The sequence below is a fragment of the Lycium ferocissimum genome, chromosome 1 (genome assembly GCF_029784015.1).
Source record: "Lycium ferocissimum isolate CSIRO_LF1 chromosome 1, AGI_CSIRO_Lferr_CH_V1, whole genome shotgun sequence".
Lineage (NCBI taxonomy): Eukaryota > Viridiplantae > Streptophyta > Magnoliopsida > Solanales > Solanaceae > Lycium > Lycium ferocissimum.
Genome location: NC_081342.1, coordinates 5,702,076 through 5,724,454, shown reverse-complemented (window position 1 = coordinate 5,724,454; position 22,379 = coordinate 5,702,076). Strand labels below are relative to the sequence as shown.

General features: G+C 35.7%; 2 protein-coding genes and 1 long non-coding RNA gene across 3 annotated transcripts; 2 read left to right on the top strand and 1 right to left on the bottom strand.

Moving 5' to 3' along the window:
- The first annotated feature begins 8,992 nt into the window (after positions 1–8,992).
- Positions 8,993–14,982, top strand: LOC132032180 (uncharacterized). Its single transcript, XM_059421966.1, has 6 exons — positions 8,993–9,271; positions 13,063–13,206; positions 13,824–13,891; positions 14,043–14,093; positions 14,180–14,239; positions 14,381–14,982. Exons 1-6 carry the CDS (start codon positions 9,142–9,144, stop codon positions 14,675–14,677), a joined length of 750 nt encoding a protein of 249 aa, XP_059277949.1. The 5' UTR covers positions 8,993–9,141; the 3' UTR covers positions 14,678–14,982.
- Positions 14,983–16,698: 1,716 nt separating this feature from the next.
- LOC132068137 (uncharacterized) lies at positions 16,699–17,776 on the bottom strand. The gene is made up of 2 exons (XR_009417321.1): positions 17,515–17,776; positions 16,699–17,447 (listed from the first exon to the last, which is right to left on the bottom strand). It is a non-coding gene; the product is annotated as an uncharacterized LOC132068137 (long non-coding RNA).
- Positions 17,777–19,478: 1,702 nt separating this feature from the next.
- LOC132031872 (germin-like protein subfamily 1 member 17) lies at positions 19,479–21,117 on the top strand. Its single transcript, XM_059421773.1, has 2 exons — positions 19,479–19,750; positions 20,388–21,117. The coding sequence occupies exons 1-2, from the start codon at positions 19,621–19,623 to the stop codon at positions 20,948–20,950; spliced, it is 693 nt and encodes a 230-aa protein (XP_059277756.1). The 5' UTR covers positions 19,479–19,620; the 3' UTR covers positions 20,951–21,117.
- Positions 21,118–22,379: the final 1,262 nt, after the last annotated feature.

The following is a 22,379-nucleotide window of genomic DNA, read 5'->3' as shown; positions in this document are numbered from 1 at the left end:
GATGGGTGGGAGATAGGGCTCGGGATGTAGATGCGTTTAAGTTGTGGTTTTCAGGAGGCCCAAAGGGCAAGAACAGAGTTGGCATTCTAGTTGATAGAGAGCTCCGTGATCTTGTGGTAGGGGTCAGGAGGGTGAGTGATAGGCTGATGACTATTAAGATAGTAGTTAGAGGGTATACTTTAAACGTGGTTAGTGCTTACGCACCGCGGGGGCCAAGCGGGAGATCAAAAGGTGATTCTGGGAGGATTTGGACGAGGTTGTGCGGGGTTTTCCGCACTCAGAAAAGCTTTTTCTTGGTGGTGATTTTAATGGTCACATCGGGACGTCGGCTAGGGGATACGATGATGTGCAGGGAGGCTTCGGGTTTGGGGATAGAAATGAGAGAGGTACGACACTGTTGGATTTCGTGAGAGCTTTCGATTTGGTGATAGCAAACTCTAGTTTTTAGAAGAGGGAAGAGCACTTGGTCACCTTTCAGGTACGAGGGCCAAGACCCAAATTGATTACTTACTCTCCCGTAAGTGCGATAGACGTTTATGCACGGACTGCAAGGTTATCCCGAGCGAGAATCTCACGACCCAACATAGGCTCTTGGTTATGGACCTGGAGATAAAAAGGAAAAAGAGAAAGAGGGTTGTATCGGGTCAGCCGAAGATTAGATGGGATGCTTTAAACAAGGACAATGCCCAAGAGCTGGGGGAGCAGTTGAGGGCGTTGGGAGCTTGGAGGAGTAGCGGGGATGTGAGTAGTATGTGGACTACGACGGCTGCTAACACCGGGGGAAGCGGCAAGAGAGGTGCTAGGGGTCTCGTGGGTTACTGCGCGTACACAAGGGGACTGGTGGTGGAACAGAGAGGTACAAGGTAAAGTGAAAGCTAAGAAAGCAGCGTATCTAAAGCTAGTAGAGAGCACAAACGAGAAAGAGAAGAGGACTAACAGGGAGTTGTATAAGAAGGCGAGGAAGGAGGCGAAGTTAGCGGTTACGGCGACTAAGACGGCTGCTTTTGGACGCTTGTATGAAGATTTGGGGGAAAAAGAGGGGGACAAGAAGTTGTAAAGGCTAGCCAGAGTGAGGGAGAGGAAGGCTCGGGACCTGGATCAAGTGAAGTGTATCAAAGACGAGGGAGGGGAAGTTTTTATGGAGGATGCCCTTATTAGACGAATATGGCAATCCTACTTTCATAAACTCCTGAACGGAGAGGGGGACCGGAACATCGTTTTAGGCGGTGGAGCTCTCGAGAGCGCGCAATTTTGGATCTTGCGGGCGGGTCAAGGTTGAAGAGGTCGAGGGGGTTATGCGGAAGATGAGCGGGGGAGGGCGGCGGCGGGCCCGGATGAAATACCGGTAGAATTTTGAAAGAATGTGGGTAGGGGAGGCTTGGAGTGGCTTATGCGGTTGTTGAATGTTATTTTTAGGAAGGCGGAGATGCCTGAAGAGTGGAGATGGAGCACCATGATCCCGTTATATAAAAACAAAGGGGATATTCAGAACTGCAACAACTATAGGGGTATCAAGCTGTTGAGCCATACGATGAAAGTTTGGGAGAGAGTGGTGAAAGCGAGGATGAGGAAGTTAGTTTCTATTTCGGAGAACCAGTTTGGATTCATGCCGGGGCGTTCGACTACAGAAGCCATTTACCTGGTGAGGAGGTTGGTGGAGCGGATAGGGATAAGAAAGGCGACTTGCACACGGTGTTTGTCGACCTTGAGAAGGCTTACGACAAAGTCCCAGCGAGTCTTTGTGGAGATGTCTGGAAGCTAGAGGTGTTCCTGTAGCATACATTAGAGCGATTAAGGACATGTATGATGGAGCCAAAACCCGGGTGAGGACGGTTGGAGGTGACTCGGAACACTTTCCAGTCACGATGGGCCTGCACCAGGGGTCCGCGCTTAGCCCATTTCTGTTTGCTGTGGTAATGGACGCTCTGACAAGCCACATTCAAGGAGAGGTATCGTGGTGCATGTTTTTTGTGGATGACATTGTGCTTATTGACGAGTCGCGGAGTGGTGTTAACGCGAAACTGGAGGTTTGGTGACACACTCTGGAGTCGAAGGGTTTCAAGTTGAGCAGGACTAAGACAGAGTACTTAGAGTGCAAGTTTAGTAATGGGAGTCCAGTAGAGGACGAGGAAGTGCGGGGATACTCGGTCATCCCGAAGAAAGAAAGTTTCAAGTACCTGGGGTCGATCATCCAAGGGACTGGCGAGATTGACGACGATGTCACACATCGTAATTGAGCGGGATGGATGAAATGGAAGCTCGCATCGGGGGTGTTGTATGATAAGAAGGTGCCGCCTATTCTAAAGGGAAAGTTCTACAAAGCGGTGGTTAGACGGGCTATGTTGTATGGGACGGAATGCTGGCCAGTTAAGAAAGCGCATGTCTAGAAGATGAAGGTAGGGCGAGATGGATGTGCGGGCATACCAGGAGAGATAGGATTCAGAATGAAGTGATTCGGGATAAGGTGGGTGTGGCCCCTGTGGTGGATAAGATGCGAGAAGGGAGGTTGAGGTGGTTCGGCCACGTGCGGCGGAGATGCGGCCCGATGCGCAGGAGGAGTGTGAGAGGATGGCGGTGGTGGGCACGAAGAGAGAGGAGGGGTAGGCCAAATAAGGCACAGGGAGAGGTGATTCGGAAGGACATGGCGTTACTCCAGCTTACCAAGGACATGACCGGTGATAGGAGGGGGTGGAGGTCGAGTATCAGGGTAGAGGGCTAGTGGGGGGCCGCGAGGTTTTCTTTCTCGTATTAGGAGTATTTTTATCTTGCTTCTATGTGTTGGTCTTGTCTATCTTTGCTATTTTATCATGATTTCGTTGCTCTTGCTATTTCTCATTTTCACATGGTTTTGATTTGCTTGTCCGTATCTGACTCTTTTCCCTTGTTTTCCTTGTTTTCTTTTGAGTAGTCTTTCGAAAATTGACCTCCTTACCTTCCAAGGTGGGGGTAAGATCTGCGTACACTTTACCCTCCTCAGACCCCACATTGTGGGATCCAACTGGGTATGTTGTTGTTTTTGTTGTTGTTATTTTATTGATTTCAATCATTAAATTACTTAGCAATAATTAGGAATAATACAGTAAACTTTTCATTCTATTACTAACTCCTTAATAGCCGAGCCAAGTCAATACATGACAAATAAAAAAGGACGGAGAGAGTATTACACATTAATGTTTTTTTTTTTTTGCTTAATACATAGACATGCCTTTAAACTTACCAGTAAATTCCATTTAGACACTTAAACTAAGACTTGTTCTAATTGAGCACCTGTACACATAATAAAGTGTTCCTATTAGACACATTATTATTATTTTTAAAACGTAGTATGTTCTCAAGCGCCTATTACGTAAATAAGTTAAATAGTTAAAAAGCACCTTAGGTAAGTGTGAACCATGTCAAATTGTGAATTATTATTTATCTGTTTAAGTTAGATTCGATTTGTATCATGCTACTCATCTTTTGTTGTTTAGATAAGAACTCCTATTAGAAATTGAGCAAAGGAAGACTCCGATGAAATAATCAGATAAAATGTCATAAAGCAGGAGGAGGTCAGTGTGCGACATTTAAGCTTATGTGTGAGAATTAAGAAACAAGACTTCCAAGAGTAGTCGTTGACCACTTATTTTTTCATTTTTTGGTTTTTCAAATCGTGTTTCGTATTCGTTTTGTGACCGGATTAATTCGATTCGCGGAAAGTTGCATTTTGGATAAAACTCGTGTTACTAAGCTCTTGTTTTGATGGTTTTTATCATTTTATATTGTATCACACAATATTATTTTAATGAATATAATATTTGCATAGATTGCATCATTTTTCATCGTTTCATAATGCAGGCACCAATTATTTGAAGAATAAATTATAATATTACAAATAAAAAATAGGAATAGAGCTATTATACGTCATAATAGGGTAGGTAAAGAGAAAAATAAGACTATTAAATAATAAAAATAAATGCAATATGAGAAAAAATAAGGTAGCAATGCGATTATGTTAAACTGGTCATTACACAAAATGATATTTTTATTGTTACATAACAACAAATTTGATAATACGATATAATACAATTAAATATAAATAAAAATAAATATCAAATTTAAAGTAACAAGACAATACAATACAGTAAGTAATAATCATTCAAACAAACTGTAAAAGCATGCAATTACATTCTTAAGGCTTAAACTCGAGACATCTAAGTAAACAAGGGCGGAGCCACATTGGCTCCAGGGGATTCATCTCTCGACGAAAAATTACAGTGTATTTTCAAAGTTAAAATTATTTTGTTATGTATATATAGTAGATGTTGAACCCCCTGACTTCTTCGTGTATTTACCTTTTAGAATTTTTGAACCCCCTGAATGAAAATTCTGGCTCTGCCACTGTAAGTAAAGATGAAAAAAAAAATGCTTATCATTCTACCACAACCTTTAATGATAATTTTTCTTTGTTCTTCTTTTGCTCCTTTTCTTTGTTCTCGATCTTCATCGGAGAAACTAAGTTCCTCCTATATATAATTAACTTTACATATTTATTGAGTAACAATTTCGTCATCGACAAGACATAGTCTTAGTAAACTCTGAGGCTGCTGGAGTCATTGTCAACCTTTGTTAAAAAAATTGTACGAAAGAAAATCTTCATTAGAGACAAGTAGGCAGTAGGTTAATTTTTAGGCGTCACAAGTCAAATCTTAACAAAAAAAGACTTCGCAGTAAAGTATGATAATTTGGTGGTATATGATGTAGTTATGGCAATATTATAGTACAAGAAAATATGATAGTGACCATTATGCTGTGTACAATAATGGATAACAAATTATTATGTGAAACTATTTTGTTTAAGGAATTTTATCTCTTGAGATACCTTTCATGTTATTGTTAGTATATGCATTATATTCCTATTCCGCATTTTATCTCGTATAAAATATAAATAGATCTCCATATAAGCTTTTCAATTATACATGTGTCATTTGCCAATACTTACAAGTTGATAGCATTGGTGGGCTTTCCCACACAATTATGTGAGTTCATTTTTACTGCCTCCTTTTCTGATATTCACTGTAATAGAAATTCTTTTTAAATAAGTTATATTGGTATTAATAAAAAAGTGTATTAATTATGTGGAGGATATATTAGTAATATAAGATTTTTATGCTGGAACCCCAACGTACGTAGTAACACAAAAGTTATACAAAAATTAAAATTTCTCATTCCTTAAACCAAACAATCCTTAAACTATAGCATTATCGTAGTATATAACAATTGAATTTTAATATTAGAATGCATAACGCTAGAATCATGCTACTGAATTCCTCAACATCTCAACTTTTGGACCATTTGATTACGGATCATACTACTAGAAATATTTTATCAAATTTTTATGTTAAGGATCTAAAGTGAAAAAAGGTATAAGAGTGAGCAGGACGAAAAAATATATTAGTTATTTCATCTTCTAATGCATATAATAATATATAGATTTCCTCATGACTTGTACATTTATTAATTATGTCGGTTTCTAAATTACAAATCAAACACCGTATTAATTTTATACATGAAATAACTTACCTCTGATTAACTACCGAACTTAATATTATTTATGCAAGATTTAATACATGAATAACTTGTCTCTACTAAACGACCCCTTATTATTTGAAAATGTTTTTTTTTTTTTTAAATTTGTGAAAACATGCTCTTCTACCAGGGTGGGGATGGACGCGTTAAACCATAACCCAACCTTCTTTAGAAATTTCTTTTTTCCAATACTGGAAACATATTGTTAAATTCACATAATTGGCTTAATTATTCTCTTTCTATCTTCTGAAGTTTAGACTAGATTGGGCTCCCAAAACCTTTAAGAAATGGTTTGGAGTCCATTGCAAATTTGTTTTCAGTTTTATGTCTTTTTTACAAGAAATTTTCATTTTTATATACAAAAGAGCTGAAAAGGCTATTTTCTTCTATTAAAATTGTAAGTTTAAAGAAGAGATCTCAATTCCTCCAAAACCTTTATTAAGCCCCGAGGAATAAGAATGTGCAAATAATCTAGTACATTGGTAACTCGATTCGAAACGGAAACAATTAATTAGTGATACTAACAAGAACATGAAATTATGACTCAGTTCTACGGGTTCAACTTATAATCATCAGTTTTTTTGCTTAAATTACGAATATATATGCATACAACAACAATCACGTCTCAATTCCAAACAAGTCGGGATTGGCTATATATATAACAAAATTATGTATACATATGCAAAAAATTAAAATGCAAATCTAAATTAAATTTACTTTCATTTTTTTTTGTTGCTCAAATCATTTATATATGCATACAGTAACAACAATCGCGTCTCAATCCCAAACAAATCGGGATCGACTATAATGAAATTATGTATACATATGCAAAAAAATTCAAATGTAAATCTAAATTAAAGTCACTTATATTTTTGCTCAAATCATGTATATGTGCATACAACAACAACCACGCCACGATCACAAACAAATGGGGATCGACTATATGGTAAAATTATGTATACATATGCAAAAACTTAAAATGTAAATCTAAATTAAATTCACTATCAGTATTTTTTACTCAAATCATGTTGTATACATATGCAAAAAATTAAAATGTAAATCTAAATTAAATTCCCTTTCATAATTTTTTCCTCAAATCATATATATATGCATACCGTGACAATAATCACATTTCAATTCCAAACAAGTCAGGGTCGGTTATATGATAAAATGATGTATACATATGCAAAAACTTAAAATGTAAATCTAAATAAAATTCACTTCTATTAATTTTTGCTCAAATCATATAGATATGCATAAAACAACAACAACAATCATGTCTCAATCCCAAACAAATCGGAATCGTCTATATGACAAAATTATGTATGCATATGCAAAAACAAAATGTAAATAAAATAACATTCACTTTGAAATCCGTTAACTCTAGATCCTGGATACCCCTCTAATCAAATAAGATCTTGTTGCTTAAACTGATTGAGCATGTCTTCTACAGAAGACAACTTGTAGACATCTTCACTTAAATCATCTGCATCTTTTCCCATTGTTTGTGAGCCGCTATAACGTGCCACTTCTCCCAACGACTTAGAATGTTGTTTGTGTGGAGGAAAATTCTCCAATGAGTGAAGATGCTCCCAAAATCCATAATCATTCCCGAAATCGAACAACACATTATCCTTAGCCGCCAACCTTTTATATTCTTTAGTTTCTGTTACATCACTAATCTTCAAAGAGTGAAAATTGTCAAGTGGCTGCAAATTCTGTGTACCCTTTTTAGCTTCTGTCACGTCACTAATCTTCAAGGACTGAAAATTATCTAGTGGATGCAAATACTTCGTACCCTTGTTAGATGAACTAATTGGGAACTCATTTGTAGAATTATTTTTGGTTGACGCCATGGCAACTCTATGTACCTTTTTTTTGTGTAAAATGAGTTTTTTATTACTCCGCTATGGTTCTATATATACTACTAGGATTAATTGTGTTACCAAGAAGCCTAATAAATGAGTTTCTGTTTATGCCGAAGGTCCGAAATGGTAGGGGAAACAAAAATCCTAGTCTTAATTCTATTTGGGTAAGTGTGAAACATGTGAAATGGTCAATCATTAATTATTTGTCTGTTTAAGTTATATTCGATTTGCATCATGCTACTCTTGTTTTGTTGTTTAGCTAAGAACTCCAAGTAGAAATTGCTCTCCTTAAATTATTATTGGCTCAAAATTAATCTACTCCATACTACCCAATATTATTATAATCTCCAGAGCTTCTCTGCATGGTGGATCAAAGGAATCAATGCTTTGAATTGCATCTAGAAGTCTCTGACACTTGAAGTAGAAAGATCTGTAATAGAAACAGTCATAAATTGCAATAGATAATATTATGTAAGTAACACAAAAGTTTATACAAAGATTAAACTTTCTTATTCCTTAAACCAAACAATTCTTAAATTATATTATTGCATAACAATTGAATTTTAATTTACTTATAACTACATATTTGAATGCATACCGCTAGAATCATACTTATTGCTCAACATCTTAAGTCTTGGACCATTTGATTAAGAATTTTTTGTAGAAAAGTTAGATATATGTTTGTCATCTTTTTGAGTCGAGAATCTAAAGCGATAAAAGATACAGGAGTCCTACAGGACGAACCAATTAATTAAATCCAATTTCAATATTGAAATCGTAGATTGCATGAATTCATACAAAGATATAAATCACATTACGAAGAAGTAAATTAGTACTAATTGGTTTACATATCAACATGTCAACGTAATAATAAATTCAAGAAAAAATAGGAATTAATATGGCAGCTGATTTCTTCTTTACACCTCTTAGCTACTTCTAGCGTGATAGCCAAATATCTTATTAGAATTTATTGCACTTATAAAAATTCATTTCTTATTTGCATTGTGTAAAGTTAGTAATATTTAATTAAATACCTTTTAAAATTTACAAATTCAAAAAATATGAAATCATATTAAATTATTGACACAACATTTGTTTCATAAGATATTTTTAAAATAATATACTCCTCAAAATCAAGTGAAATACATGTGCAACAACACATGAATAGTTTTTACTAAGAGTGATAAGTAAAATAAAAATAAAAAGTTTATAAATTTTGGGTAGATAAGCTATCATTTTACTGGTAAGAACTCACTCTGATCCGATATATATGTATCTATTTAATGGATGCATGATATATGTCTAAACTCACACTCTAATTTATTAATATGCATTCAATTTTTTTTTTTAATTTAATCATGATAAAATAGTATAATTTGATATATTTACCAGAGTGCTGGGATTTGTTTTACCATTGCCTCACCCCTTTTCATCCTATGTGTAATTGGTTAGTTTTTTTTTTTCTTTTTCTTTTTTTCCTGTTTTACTAGAAAAGTAAGTTATCAATAAATAAAAATAAAAGAAGCTACACCAATAACTAGTTGACCTATTCATAGTTGTACTATTATTACAACACTTAAACTCTGTGCATCTCAGACTGCAGTTTAAGTTACTGATTCACGTGCTTTTCACATAGGGCAAGAACACAAAAGTAGACATAAAATTCCATTCTCTTTACTGATTAATCAAAAAGCAAAGATCAGAAGAGATGGGAAGTAGGAATAGAGGTGATGTAAATTACAGAAATCCATGTCTGACAATGCATCAGCCTTGGGCTTCTTTGCTTGTTTATGGTATTAAACGCATTGAAGGAAGATCTTGGCCTTCCCCTATTAGAGGTAACTTTTTTTTAAAAAAAATTTATGAGTTCAATTTTGTTGTTATTTTGTAGTGAATTAGGTACCCTTTTGTTAATTCTTGAGTTCCTTTTGTTTTTTTTTTCCTTTCTGTTTCTTGGTTTTTCACTATGCATGAGAGGGGAGTGGGGTTGTAAAGTTGTAAACTTTATCCAATTGTCTAGTAGACTAGTTGAATTAGGTACCCTTTTGTTAATTCTTGAGTTTCCTTTTTATTTAATTGTTTTTATTGCTTGCTTGTTCACTATGCAGAAGAAGCTTTGGGAGGGAGGCGTGGGGGGGGGGGGGGGGTGTTAAAAGTTGTAAGCTTTATAACAGCTTTACTGTTTGCTTCTTTGTTAGCCTAAACTGGGAAAGATGCAGTTTTTATCTGGTTCATCACTGATATCAGTAAAAGCTACAGTACAATTTTTTGCCTAAATTTAGTAAAATCACCCTTTGGGAAGTAAATTTTTGATTGTGATGATGTGTAAAATCCCTTGCTTTGTGGCTAGAAATCTAATGGTATAGAAGATTTTTTTTTTTTGTGTGATTTCATATTGTTTATATCAAGTATACAGGGTATAACATATTTACCTTTTTTATGCCATAAGGAATCAATGCGCTTTTAAAAGACTCTCTGTGACTAACCAAAAAAAGAATGTAGAGTAGGATAGGCATGAAATATTCCTAAAACTAGAGCTTGTACATGAAGTTTTAGCTTCATAGTTATCTACTCCTCCTATGTCACCTTTCCATATTTAAAAAAACAATTTAACTAATTTGCAACCACACAAGTATCTAAGACTTGCTTTGCACCACAAATTTCAAAAGTCTTCATTTTTTTCTTAAACTCTGTGCCTAGTTAAATGGTACCACATAAATTGGGACAGAGGGAGTAATATCTGTCATGCTTCTTTTGATAAGGTATAGATAATTTCATTAGGCTAGTACCAAGAAGGTACTGTAAGACAGAACAGAAATAGAATTACACTAACTCCATTACAACTTTGCATCTAATATGTATCACAAGTAGGACTTAGAAGTACTTTCGTCTTGGGTACCGGTTGATTTCTGTGGCTACATCTACCCACATAAGTCGAGTTTAGAAGAGAGGTGAGGCATTTGTTGGTTTACGTTGTCGTTCAGCTTATAAATGTTAGAAAGGACTAGTTGTTCTGAAGACAGTAGGTCTTTACGCTGTATTTTCCCTTTGTATAATCGGGGTGATTTGGAAAGAGAGAAACAATAGATGATTAGAAGATTGAAACATTTCTGCAACTATAGAACTTACATCTCCATCTTTTGTATTATTGGAGTAAATTAATGTTCTACACAAAATGGACGAATGTTAGAAGTTTGTTCCCTGCATAGCTAGACGATGCTTTGGTTTCTGTATATATCCATGTAATGTGCACAATCTTGGTAATTTTGTTATAAAAATACCTTACCTTTTCTCAACAAAGACAAAAGAAGAATTGTAATAAAACCATAAAGATGTAAGATTTGCACTCCGGGCTCCCGTCCTCCTCCATCCCCTTAATGTCACACGGACCTTCTCATAATTGTCCTTGTCCATATACAGCCCATAAAATGAGATCAACATTCTCTTTTGTTCTTCATGCTTTTACTCTTTTAAGGCATTCTCTTTTGTTCTTCATGCTTTTACTCTCTAAAGCACCATCGACATGGCTGCAAAATTTCCAATCTCTAACCCTGCCATGTGGACCGCCATAGTCTCAGCCTTTTGTTAAAAGTCCTTGGTAATTTTTGGTAGGTGGATCTTATAATTGGAACTATTTGTTGTGGACTATTCTAAGTAGAGAATGGCTAAACATCCTAGTTCTCCAGAGTGATTTTGCTGACACATTACCCTTCAATGGTTTGGATGTCAGTGCTATACATGCATCTTCTCATCCTTTGGGCAAGAGCTAACCTCCCAACCTGCTTTATTGCAACTCCACAGAACTCATACAACTGAAAAACTTGTTCTATCTTTTCGTTTTTTTTTTTTTTTTTTTTGGTTGTAAGTCGAATATCACTTCATTATTTCATCAAGGTGATTTCCAAAATATATGTGCAACGCGGTAGTGTTGGAACGAGATATATCTTTTAGTTCTCTGTGCATCAGCTGAATCAGGAAAGTTCTATTGACTGGAAGTTTTGCCACTTCTTCAAATGCTTTCCTAATTTCAGTTGTCATCATCCTCCCATTAAATGAAGTCCAATGATCACAGTATACATATTTGATTATGATGCGGCCATACAGTAGGATTAAGCTAAGTCGCTCGGACTCGGGTGTGGATAAATATTAGATCCTTCATGATCAAAATTTAAGATTCGAGAATACAGATCCAGGTACGGATACATGTGGGGGCATCCAGCTTTATCTAAAAATAGAGCTATAAAAATATGCCTAAGTTATGAGACATTATGTGGAAAAATTACATGTAGCTTGTAGAGTGCAATAACTCAATGTTTAATTTTCAAGTTGTAGGTAGCCATAATCTACAGTAGCTGCTGTCTTTGAGAAATCAAAATTCCAAATCTTATCTCTAATATCTGCTTAGTTTGTGGTCAAAGTGCCCAATTTTGATTGGCCTGATCCTGTACGATCCCACAGCCATACTAGTGTCATGTCGACACCGGTGCGGCACCACAAATGAAGAGTCCCCACAACTTAAGGATTAAGTCAATAGGCAATTTTAGAGAAAGTCACCAGGAGACTTAACGGAGAATAAAAGTGAGAGAGAATATGTTGTCTAGGCATTAGAACCACCTGCGCCCAATGGGACGGATGAGGGACATTTTTGACTAGTAAAGGCTCTTGCTTCAGAGGGTCAAGAGTCGAGCAACTTTTAACGTGCAGTGCATGGCTAAAAGTAGGTGAGATGAAAGCCAAAAGTATCTGCTCAATCACTGAAGCTAGTGGTAGTGTATAGGTTGCATAGCCACGTCTAGCCTTACTTGCTTCACATTTTAATATTCAAACGGATGTATTCCTAACGGTGGGGTATTCTTGGGACACATGACCTATATATATATATATATATATATATATATATATATATATATATATATATATATATATATATATTCTCGGAAATATGAATTGAAGTTTTACTAAGGTTCTATGTAAAACGCAATGTGTTGATTGCTTGTGAGAATTTCACACTACACTACGCCCATTGAAAATTTTATTTTCCTTGAAAAGCCACCAATAGTTCTATCATATTTTCATTTTCCCAAAGAAAAGGGAAGAAATGTCCGAGGAAATCAAAATATATTTAGTAGTGGGCAGCAGTTATTTAGATTCAGCAACGAAATCCTATTTTATGACCTACATCTAAGTTGTTGTTCACCAAAAATTTCACTCTCTAATTCGAGAATGCATGGATTGAACCATTTTTCATTTTGATAATCCTATTTCATGACCTACATTCAAGTAATCGTTTGCCAGCGATTTTCCGTCTAATTCAAGAATAAATGAAAAGTCACCTTTTCCTTTCAGATTCACGAAATCTTTTTGATCTTGCCAAATATGTAGATCAAAATAAAGGGATTAGGATTCTGTTTTCCTTAATTTCCTCCATTGCTCTCTCTTTTAATGATCGTGTTCACTCCAATTTAGTTTCAGCACGCAGTACTACAAGAGGGTATCTCTACTATCCCTTTCTCACTTACTTGTACGATTAATCTTACAATTTCCTGTTTCTTATTGGAATTCATTTCCTGATCAACTAATTATAATGTTTTTCTTAACTAATTATAATGTTTTTCTTTCTTTCATGAAGGTCGACTTTGGATTCATGCTGCTAGTAAGATCCCAGAACCAGAAACTATCAAAGCAATGGAGGACTTCTACCGGGAAATCTATGCAGTGAATGGCATAACGGATCTCAAGTTTCCCGAGCATTATCCAACCTCAAGACTTCTAGGTGACTAATTCCTTGCAACATAATTTTGCAAGATAATTAATTCTTTTCCTCTGGTTTGCAACTAAAATTACTTTGAGTGGAACAAAAAGTTGGATAAGATTCCTATACTTAAGATATCTTATTTTCTTAAACAGACCATTGAAGTGCAGGTCAATATCCTATTTAGAACTCATGCTTGAGGGGTACAAACATAATGACAACTTATTTTATGGCTGACATGATTCTGGCAATTAGTTCCAGTTTTTAACTTACTCATCATTGGGGTGTCGTTATGTACTTCATTCCGCCTTAGAAGCTTCTCTTTGATATCCGGTGCTAATTTTTGTCGGATATAATATGGGAATTTTCTTTTTCTTTTCCACAATTGATAGTTATGAACCATGTGGTATCTAGTCACCCTCATTAAATGCATTTGCATGGTTTTTTCTTTCTTATGTCGTACTAAGTTCACCAATTTTAGTCAGATAAATCTGAAATTGGCAGAGACATGTTTCTGTCCAGATTTTTGCATCTGCATTTTGAGTTTAGTTGAGATCACTTTTATGTTTTCTTTAATGTTGAGATTACTTGTACTTGATTTTCATTCGAAAATCTTTTAAAACTTTTCGTTTGTACAGGTTGTGTTGAAGTAGTTGGATGTGTCACATGTGACGAGCTAGTCAACTGGGATCAGATTCCAGAAGGGGTGAGCTTCAAGTCCCTTATTTCATATGCATTGATGCAGTTTATTTCTCAGTACCAGATTCTCAAGAAATTGATGTAGTTTATTTCTCAAGTATTTCGGTGTTGTTGTTTGATATATGTTCTTATTTTATTTTGATGCTTTTTGCTTGCAGGTGAGGCTAGAGGGGCAAACAAAGTTTTGCTGGCTTTGTGAGCAGCCACAGGTACTTTGGTTATTTGGGAGGCATTATCTTTTATCTTCGTATTATCTCCCGCAAAAGAATTATTATTTTCCTTTTAAATCATGCAGAAACTTATCATACCATTTGAGATGCGAGGCTTCCAAGGTGTTTATAACTTAGAAAGAAAGGTATTAAGATTTGAGAAACTTTATTGTCTTTCCCCGTTATATATGCTTTTAGACACATTTCCAATTGAAGCTGATCCTCATTTAAGCTCATTTTATTGTTATGTTGCATCTCTAACTTTCCCATTTGAATTTGTTCTCTAGATATATGAAGCTGCAATCCGAGGTATTTCTCCAGTTGCGCCCCCACTCCCTGTAAAATTTCCCCTTCCAAATCCACGAGATCTGTTCTCTTTGAAACCAGGATCCCTTGCTTCTTCCCTAAGTAGCTCCAGTACATCTGAGGTAAACCGATCTGAAAATCTTGTTGCTGCAATAGCTGGTGCTCGAGCAGCTGCCACACAGTTTTCTAAGAATGGCAATTCTCAGTCCAACACAGTCGAGGTAGGAGATGAACATACTTTCTCAAGGACAAGAAATCAATCTAGGAGACTTCAATGACGATTGAGCTGCAAGAGAGCTTGTCAAATAACTTCTTACTGAATAAATGTTCGATAATAATTATGCACTTTTGGGGGGTTTGGTTATTTAGTTAGGGCTTTGCTGTTGTGATTTTAATTTCATTTTGAAATTATGATGTGTAAACTGCTAGTCAAGTTGCTCGTGTATCATATTGAGTTTGTGTAAAACTGCTAGCCAAATTCTCATGTCATGTGTATCATGTTCCTTTCTGCTTCTGATCTCCTTAGGAGTATCATGTGCAAGTTATGAGAAATGAAAATGCAAGTAGCTTCCAGTTTCTTTGAGTGACATGCAATTTCACCTGTGCTATCGTAGCGGCACTCATTTTTAAGTTTTAATCACATGCTAAAATTCACATAGTGCATGAATTTTTTGGAAACAAAGGTTTCTTCCTTTGATGAATCTCTTCTTTTGAATGCATTTCCATAAAACTTGCAAGAGTGAAATCACTGATAATTGGTGAGAGTTATTTTCTAAAGGGCAATTCTGCGAATTGCCCTTCTCTTGGGGTGGTCTTTAAATTTTGCCCCTCATATTTGAAATCTTTAAATTTTGCCGCCCCTTCGCTAAAACTCTGTGGGTTCCAGGGTTCGAACTCCTACACGGTCAAAATTTTAAAAAAAATTCGCAAGGCGAGTTTAAATTTCGCTTATGCCCCCACCCATACACTTGTGAAGGAATTACCAAAGTTATCTTAGGATCACGCATGTCTTATGCCTTGTATGGGCGGACTCGGCATAAGTATGCGGGTCCGTAACTTTGATAATTCCTTCACAAGTTTATCTTTGGGTTCGGCATAAAAGTTTGCCCATTAAAAGTATGCCCCCCTTTTACGGCATAAACTTATTAAGGAATTATCAAAGTTATGTCTTGGGATCAAGACATACTTATGCCTTATGGGCAGAACTTGGCATAAGTATGCTTAGGGTCCGCATAATTTTGGTAATTCCTTCAGTTTCTTACGGTCCGGCATAAAAGTTTGACCATTAAAAGTATGCCCCCACCGGCATAAACTTGTTAAGGAATTACCAAAGTTATACTGGACCGCATACTTATGCTTAAATCGCCCGATAAGGTATGGTATCTGGTCCGGCATAAATTTGGTAATTCATAACAAGTGTATCTTGGTCCGCATACACGCGACCCAAATTTTACCTTGCAATTTTTTTTTTAATTTATGCTTGAGCGAGAGGCTTCGAACTCAAAACCTCATGATTTTTTGCTCGAACGCTCGAGTTGCAATGCGAAGGGCAAAAATTAAAGACCAAATAATATGAGGGTAATTTAAAGGCTAAATATGAGGGGCAAAATTTAAAGAACACCCAAAAGAAGGGCAATCCGCGCAAAAAAATGTTTTTTAAACACGTGCTGCTCTCATAACCATAGTCTTTGTTTTGTTCTGTTTTTTAATAAGTATCTATAGTCAATATTGAGCTATCAAAGGAAAAGTCATACTACTGGTCTCTGGCCACAACTTTGAAATTTTAGTAACAACAAAATCATTGTGGATAACTATGGGTTGGTGCATTGATATTTCAAAGTTTAGTCAGTATTTCTTAATATATACCAAGAATGCCCTACGATTTCTTAAGCTCTAGTTATTTTCTCAATAATTATCATAGGAAACTTTTCTTTTGAGTTTTCTCAATAAAGCTCTACTATAGTCTTTGTGCAGACAAAATTTTCTCAAACTGGTGTTTACACCAAGTATATGGAGGTAAGGGATGCGTCTTGAATATAAACTTTTATGCGTCTTGAATATAAACTTTTATCACTTACCATGGTTAAGTGGTGCGTACTCTCACTTAAATTGTGACTCATATGGTTAAATTGCATGGTAATTTGGTGTAAACTCTGGTTGTGAATAAGTATTTTCCGTCCTTACGCCTAATGGTTCTCACATCCATATAATGCTTCCCTAATATGAGGAAACAAAATATCACACACATTTCATGTTCCTGTAAAGGCAAGAAACTATAAAAAAAAAGATCACACTGAACTTAGTTTAACAAACACAATAGCATTGCAAAGATGTACACCTCCAAATGCTTGCTAGTCATGTCCCTTGGACTAATGGTCCTTACCACCTTTTCATTTGCTGATCAACACTACCAACATACCAAACATGAGCTTAATTCTGTCACTAATCAGCCAAACAGGAAAGATCACATAGCCATGGAACCAGCACCACCAGACTTTGAGCAAGAAGAGCATGATATGCAGCATATGAATGACAACATTGCCATGGAACCAGCACCAAACTTGCAAGAAGGTCAGAAGCAACATGAGCATGAGTCACACTGGATTTCATACCTAAAACATAAGCTCCTGAACTTGGAGGATGTCTAATCATGTAATAATAATATGTTTGGATGGTTAAATAAAATCATTTTTGGTCCTAATAAAAGACCAAATTGCTGTAATGAAAAAATACATTTATTTGGAAAGCTAATGGAAAATGACCTTGAACTATTACCTTGTACCATGTTCTACCAATTATCCATGAGAGTCGAGACATTTGCTTCCTTTTTTTATTTTGTTGATGAGGTGTTCTTTAGGCTAACTTGTTATGCGCCTCAAGTATTATATGATACCTGTTACCTCCCATCAACACACTTGGAGGTAGCACTGGCCACCGAGACATTTAGCATTTCTTGACCATCCTTTTTTAATTAACTCCGCCTTTGGGTGGCGAGGGGTTTGACCTGGACCCCTACCTTGAAAATTAATTTCGTGACCATCTTGAAGACTCGAGCTAGTATCGTCGACTATACCGAAATGGCCTAAATCTGCAATGAAAGGCTACCTCTTTTCACTAATTACACACCATATTGAGCACCAAATTTACATGTTTGCGCTGCTCCATTCTCTAAATGATTGAGACATTTTCGACACTTGCTAATAACCATAAATGTAATGGACTAGATCACCTACCCCTATACCAAAATCTTCACTTAGAGGGGCCATGTCCATGGCATTTCATGTGATAAACATAATCATTGCTGCAACAAATTAAAAGCTGGATATTAAATTGATGAGAGCTAGTGGGGGCTACCTCACCTAAAATTCTTTTTTTCCAAATTTATAATCCAGATAGCTCTGTCGGTGGCTTCTAAAGGATAAGTAATTGAAAATCCAGCTAGATATATGTATATTTTACTGTTTTGCTCCGTATTAGGCTTTCATAAGTAATCTTAGATCATGTCGAAGTAAAACTATCTTTTTGTTTTTTTTTTAACTGTCATGTAAGATCTAGATATGACATCAATTTAGGGAAAATGGATCAAAAATATCCCATTACTTTATTTTAATGACTAAGATTATCCTTCGTTACAATTTTGGGTCATTTATAACTCTGCCGTTATGAAAGTTAACAAATATATCCTTCATTTGTATTCAAATAACTAGATTACACAAAAAATAACCGAGTTCAATATTTGGCCGCCCCGACCCACCTCCTAAAATAACCCATTCTTCTTTATCTGATAATGTCAAAACAGAGCATAAATAAATGAACGCCGGAAAAGGTGAGACTCGCCGGAGAAAAACCAAAATGGTGCAAAATTAGAACCACAAAATAGCCAGCAGTCCGGAATCCATGGAGCTTGCCGGAGAATACTGCAAATGTTCGTGTTGTGATCAAATTGTCGGACTTTGTAGTAGCGATAACAGGTAGTGAAGATGTGGCGGCAGCCGTCGGTGGTGGTGGGAAAGGGAATGGGAGAAGTGGTTGGTCGGAGATGGAGCTTGGGAGGCGGGTCGAGACGGATAAAATATAAGAGTGGGTTATTTTTTGTGAAATCGGATTATTTGAATTAATTTGGGGATTTCTGTCAAAGAAAGGATATATGGTTAACTTTCATAATGGAAGGGGCATAAATGGCCCAAAATTGTATCTTTTAAGAATGTTCTCCATTTAGGCTTGTCAGTTATTTTCTTATTCTAGGGTTTTGGCATTGTCATAAAAGAAAATCACAATGAAACAGCCGGAGCACATGGATATCCTTGAATAACATGCTTTGCCTAGCTAAAAACGAAATCCCATGCTTTACCTAACTCAAAATTTCATCTTTATGATTGTTTTTGTTGCTGGGTTTCATAGAAATAATGTCAAAAAATTATTTATTTATCAAGGTTAATGATATTTTTAACTTTCTGTCCCGTTCTTCTTTTTTTTTTTTTTCTTGAAAGTAATTGACGAATTTAAATTGTCTTAAATAAATGATGGAATTGCTTGAGAGTGGGATCCGGATCCACTTGGCGAAATACAAATGGAATCTCACACAAGTATTGTCTGCCACGTGCTAGTTGTGGCTCGTAGAAAATAAAATTTCTCCTTTTCCCTTAATTTATTAGGTAAAGAGGACTCCTGTTTTCCTACTGATAAAGGCAGAAGATTGTGTGTTATGTGTCCATTACTATGCCATACGTACTGGTTATGACAATTCAAACATATTATGATCTTGGTTGTTGGATATTCAACAATATTTATCGATAATTTTCTGCGAATCACGTTATATTCAATAATTTTATTATAAAAACTTTGGCTAAAGTGATCACATGACACATGTAGAATCTGACAAGAACATTGTACTAAGTCACTAAAACAATTTTTGTTAGCAAAATATTTTTGTGTCTCTGAAGTCATACTACCTACTGCCCATTTCGTTATTCTTTTCAAGCCACAAAAGTAGATTATGAAGAAGAAAAATCTATATCGTGCGGAAAAGACACGGTGATGTTGACCACTTTCTTGAAAACATAAAAAGGAAATCAAGAGTATTATATTCTTGAAAGTTGACGTTGACTGCTTTTGCTGTACTACTACTAGTATAATCCAACTTCATGAGTCAGATTTCTGCTACAAATAATCCCAGGATCTCTTAAGTGGATTGTGATTAGTAGCCAAATATCATAACAAAATGACAAAGGCCTTCTTGATTGTAGTAATTACTATAGTCATCACTGCTTGCTTTTCTTCCTCAGTTTCTGCCTATGATCTTGACCCTCTTCAGGATCTATGCGTTGCAGTTCAAGATTCCAACCATTCTGGTAACTCACTCATCGATCTTTAATTTTCTTTTCCCTTTTCTAAATAATGACTTCAGCAATTTCTCTTTAGTATTTAACTTATATACACTAATCACCTCAAAAACATACAGGAATTAGTTACAAAGTCTGTCATTAACCTTTCACTAAATAGACCGTAGCTGGTAGGATTTTTTGATAATCGTTAAATAGCAACAGAGCATGATCCAGAACTTGAAGCTTTATGAGTTCAACCTCTAAGGTTTTTAGCATTGAACCTATTATATTCTAAAGTTATGAGTTCACATCTACTATTTGTTGCAACTTTAGTGGATTTTTCACACAAATTTAGGCTCTCCGTCGAAATTACTGGTTTCAAATGAACCCGGTAATATCAAGCTACATCTGTTCCTGATTAGCAACGGTTTTTTGTTGTTTAGCTATAGAAGTTGTTCATTGCCATTTCCTTTTATTTTTCCTATTTCCACTGTTACCAATTAATGTTTGTCATTGAGATTTACCTGTAATTACATTATGTGTGATCTGATTGTATAAATAGTTTTTCACATTGAACTGAGATTCTTCTCTAAATTGTTTGATTCAAAGCTAAATCTATGTCTAAGTTATGTTCCTAATCTTGTTCTGTTCCAATCATGTGCAGTATTTGTGAATGGAAAGTTCTGCAAAGACCCAAAGCTAGCCACTGCAAATGATTTTTTTGCTTCAGGTTTCAATGAAAGTGGAAGGCCAACACCAACAAATCTTGGCTTTGCTGTGAATATATTAAATGTAGCTCGAATGCCAGGGCTCAACACTCTTGGTATTTCCATTGTTCGTGCTGATCTTGAACCGTTTGGACTAGTCTCACCTCATATTCACCCTCGAGCAACTGAGCTAATACTCGTAATGGAAGGGACTATCTATGTTGCATTTGTTGTTCCTGATCCAGGGAATCCCTTCAAATCGAGGCTATTCGCGAAAATCTTGAATCCAGGGGATGTTTTTGTGATCCCACAAAGTATGATTCACATTCAATACAATTTGGGAACCACCAACGCAACGCATTTGAGTTGTTTCAACAGCCAAAATCCTGGAGTGCATATGATTGCTTATCAACTCTTTGGGTCAAATCCACCAATTCTTGAGGATGTTCTTGTCAAAGGTTTCCAATTGGATAAGAAAGTGATCAAGCATCTTCGAGCACAGTTCAAATGGACTGCCTAGTTTTTGAGCAAATGGTGAAAATGTTTTATGAGTTACAACTTTAGCAACTCTCTTGAATTAAGGAGACGAGTTCTGGTTAGTTCATAGTTGCTATTTTATTTTTTCTTCTGTAACTTGGTTATGTTCTTTAACAAAAGGAAATAAAATTTGGTGATGTTCTTTTAAAAGTTTTGTTTTGTATACGAAATCTTGTCACACCCAATAAAAAGAAGTGTGAGACTGTATGTGCAACCCATAAAGAAAGTGGGGGTTGAAAACAAAATAGACACACAATAATTTAGAGTAGATGGAGCTATAAGTTGGAACTCAATTGCTTAAGAAATTCATCGGTGTTATCACCTTGTAAAGAGGTGAAACCAGTTAAAACTGAATATTAACGTTCCCTGTTGAGACATATTTCCTCTGTTTCAAAATACTTTTCACGTTTGGCTTTTCAAAGGTCGAACTATTTGAACTTTGATCAACATTTTATGATATATCTTTTCATCATATTGATATGAAAAGAATTGCAATTTATAGTATTTTTCCTGTAGTTTTAAAATATTTAAATTTTACTTTTAAAATATTAAATTAATCTAATAGAATTTAGCTTAAAGGATTAGTCAAATTGACTCTAAAAAAAATCGAGAGAGCTTTCTAGTAAGAGCCCATAGTCCATTGCCTAGGATCATTTGGCCATTTGCTTTTGTGGAACTTGCACTAGCCAAGCGCCAGGATTCACATGACCATAATGGCGTGGACTTCAGCAGATTCTTTTCTTATTGACGTAAAAATTCACTTTTTTAAATCTAATAATATGATATCAGGAATTCACTGGCCGATAGATTAATCCATATTCAGATCGCATAGGACACATTAAAGGGAAAGCTCTACCTACGGAAGCTTTCTCTATTCATAGGATCGAATTTGAGACCTCATTAAGGTGGAGGGATCCACCAATCCCACCACAACCCTTGGTAATAAAGTAAAGTTGGAAGAAATCAACAAATAGCCACTTTTTGTACTGCTACTTGAAACTCAATCACAATTTCAAACTGCCGCCTTTTAATACAAACATAAAATTCGAATCAAAATATTTCTGGCTAAAACACAAGATAACTCCATGAAATACGCCGAAGTTCGAAACTCCTCCGAGTGAAACTCTGTGATAGTGTTCAAAACTCCTTACATTATGAAATTTCATATCATATATAGTAAACAAATGACTGCGTGATAGTTAAAATGACCCTATCATGTTTTAATCTTGTGGATGTTGATGATTACTTTGGAAAAGGAAACCCAGAATTCATTAAGTTTGCATTAATGAGTTAATGGCAATTGGAACTTCAATCTTCTTAATTTTTTAGCATCAACCTCATAATTTATACAATTATACATAACTACATAAGTTCGTTCATATATGTCAATTTCAACTATACATATCTCATCC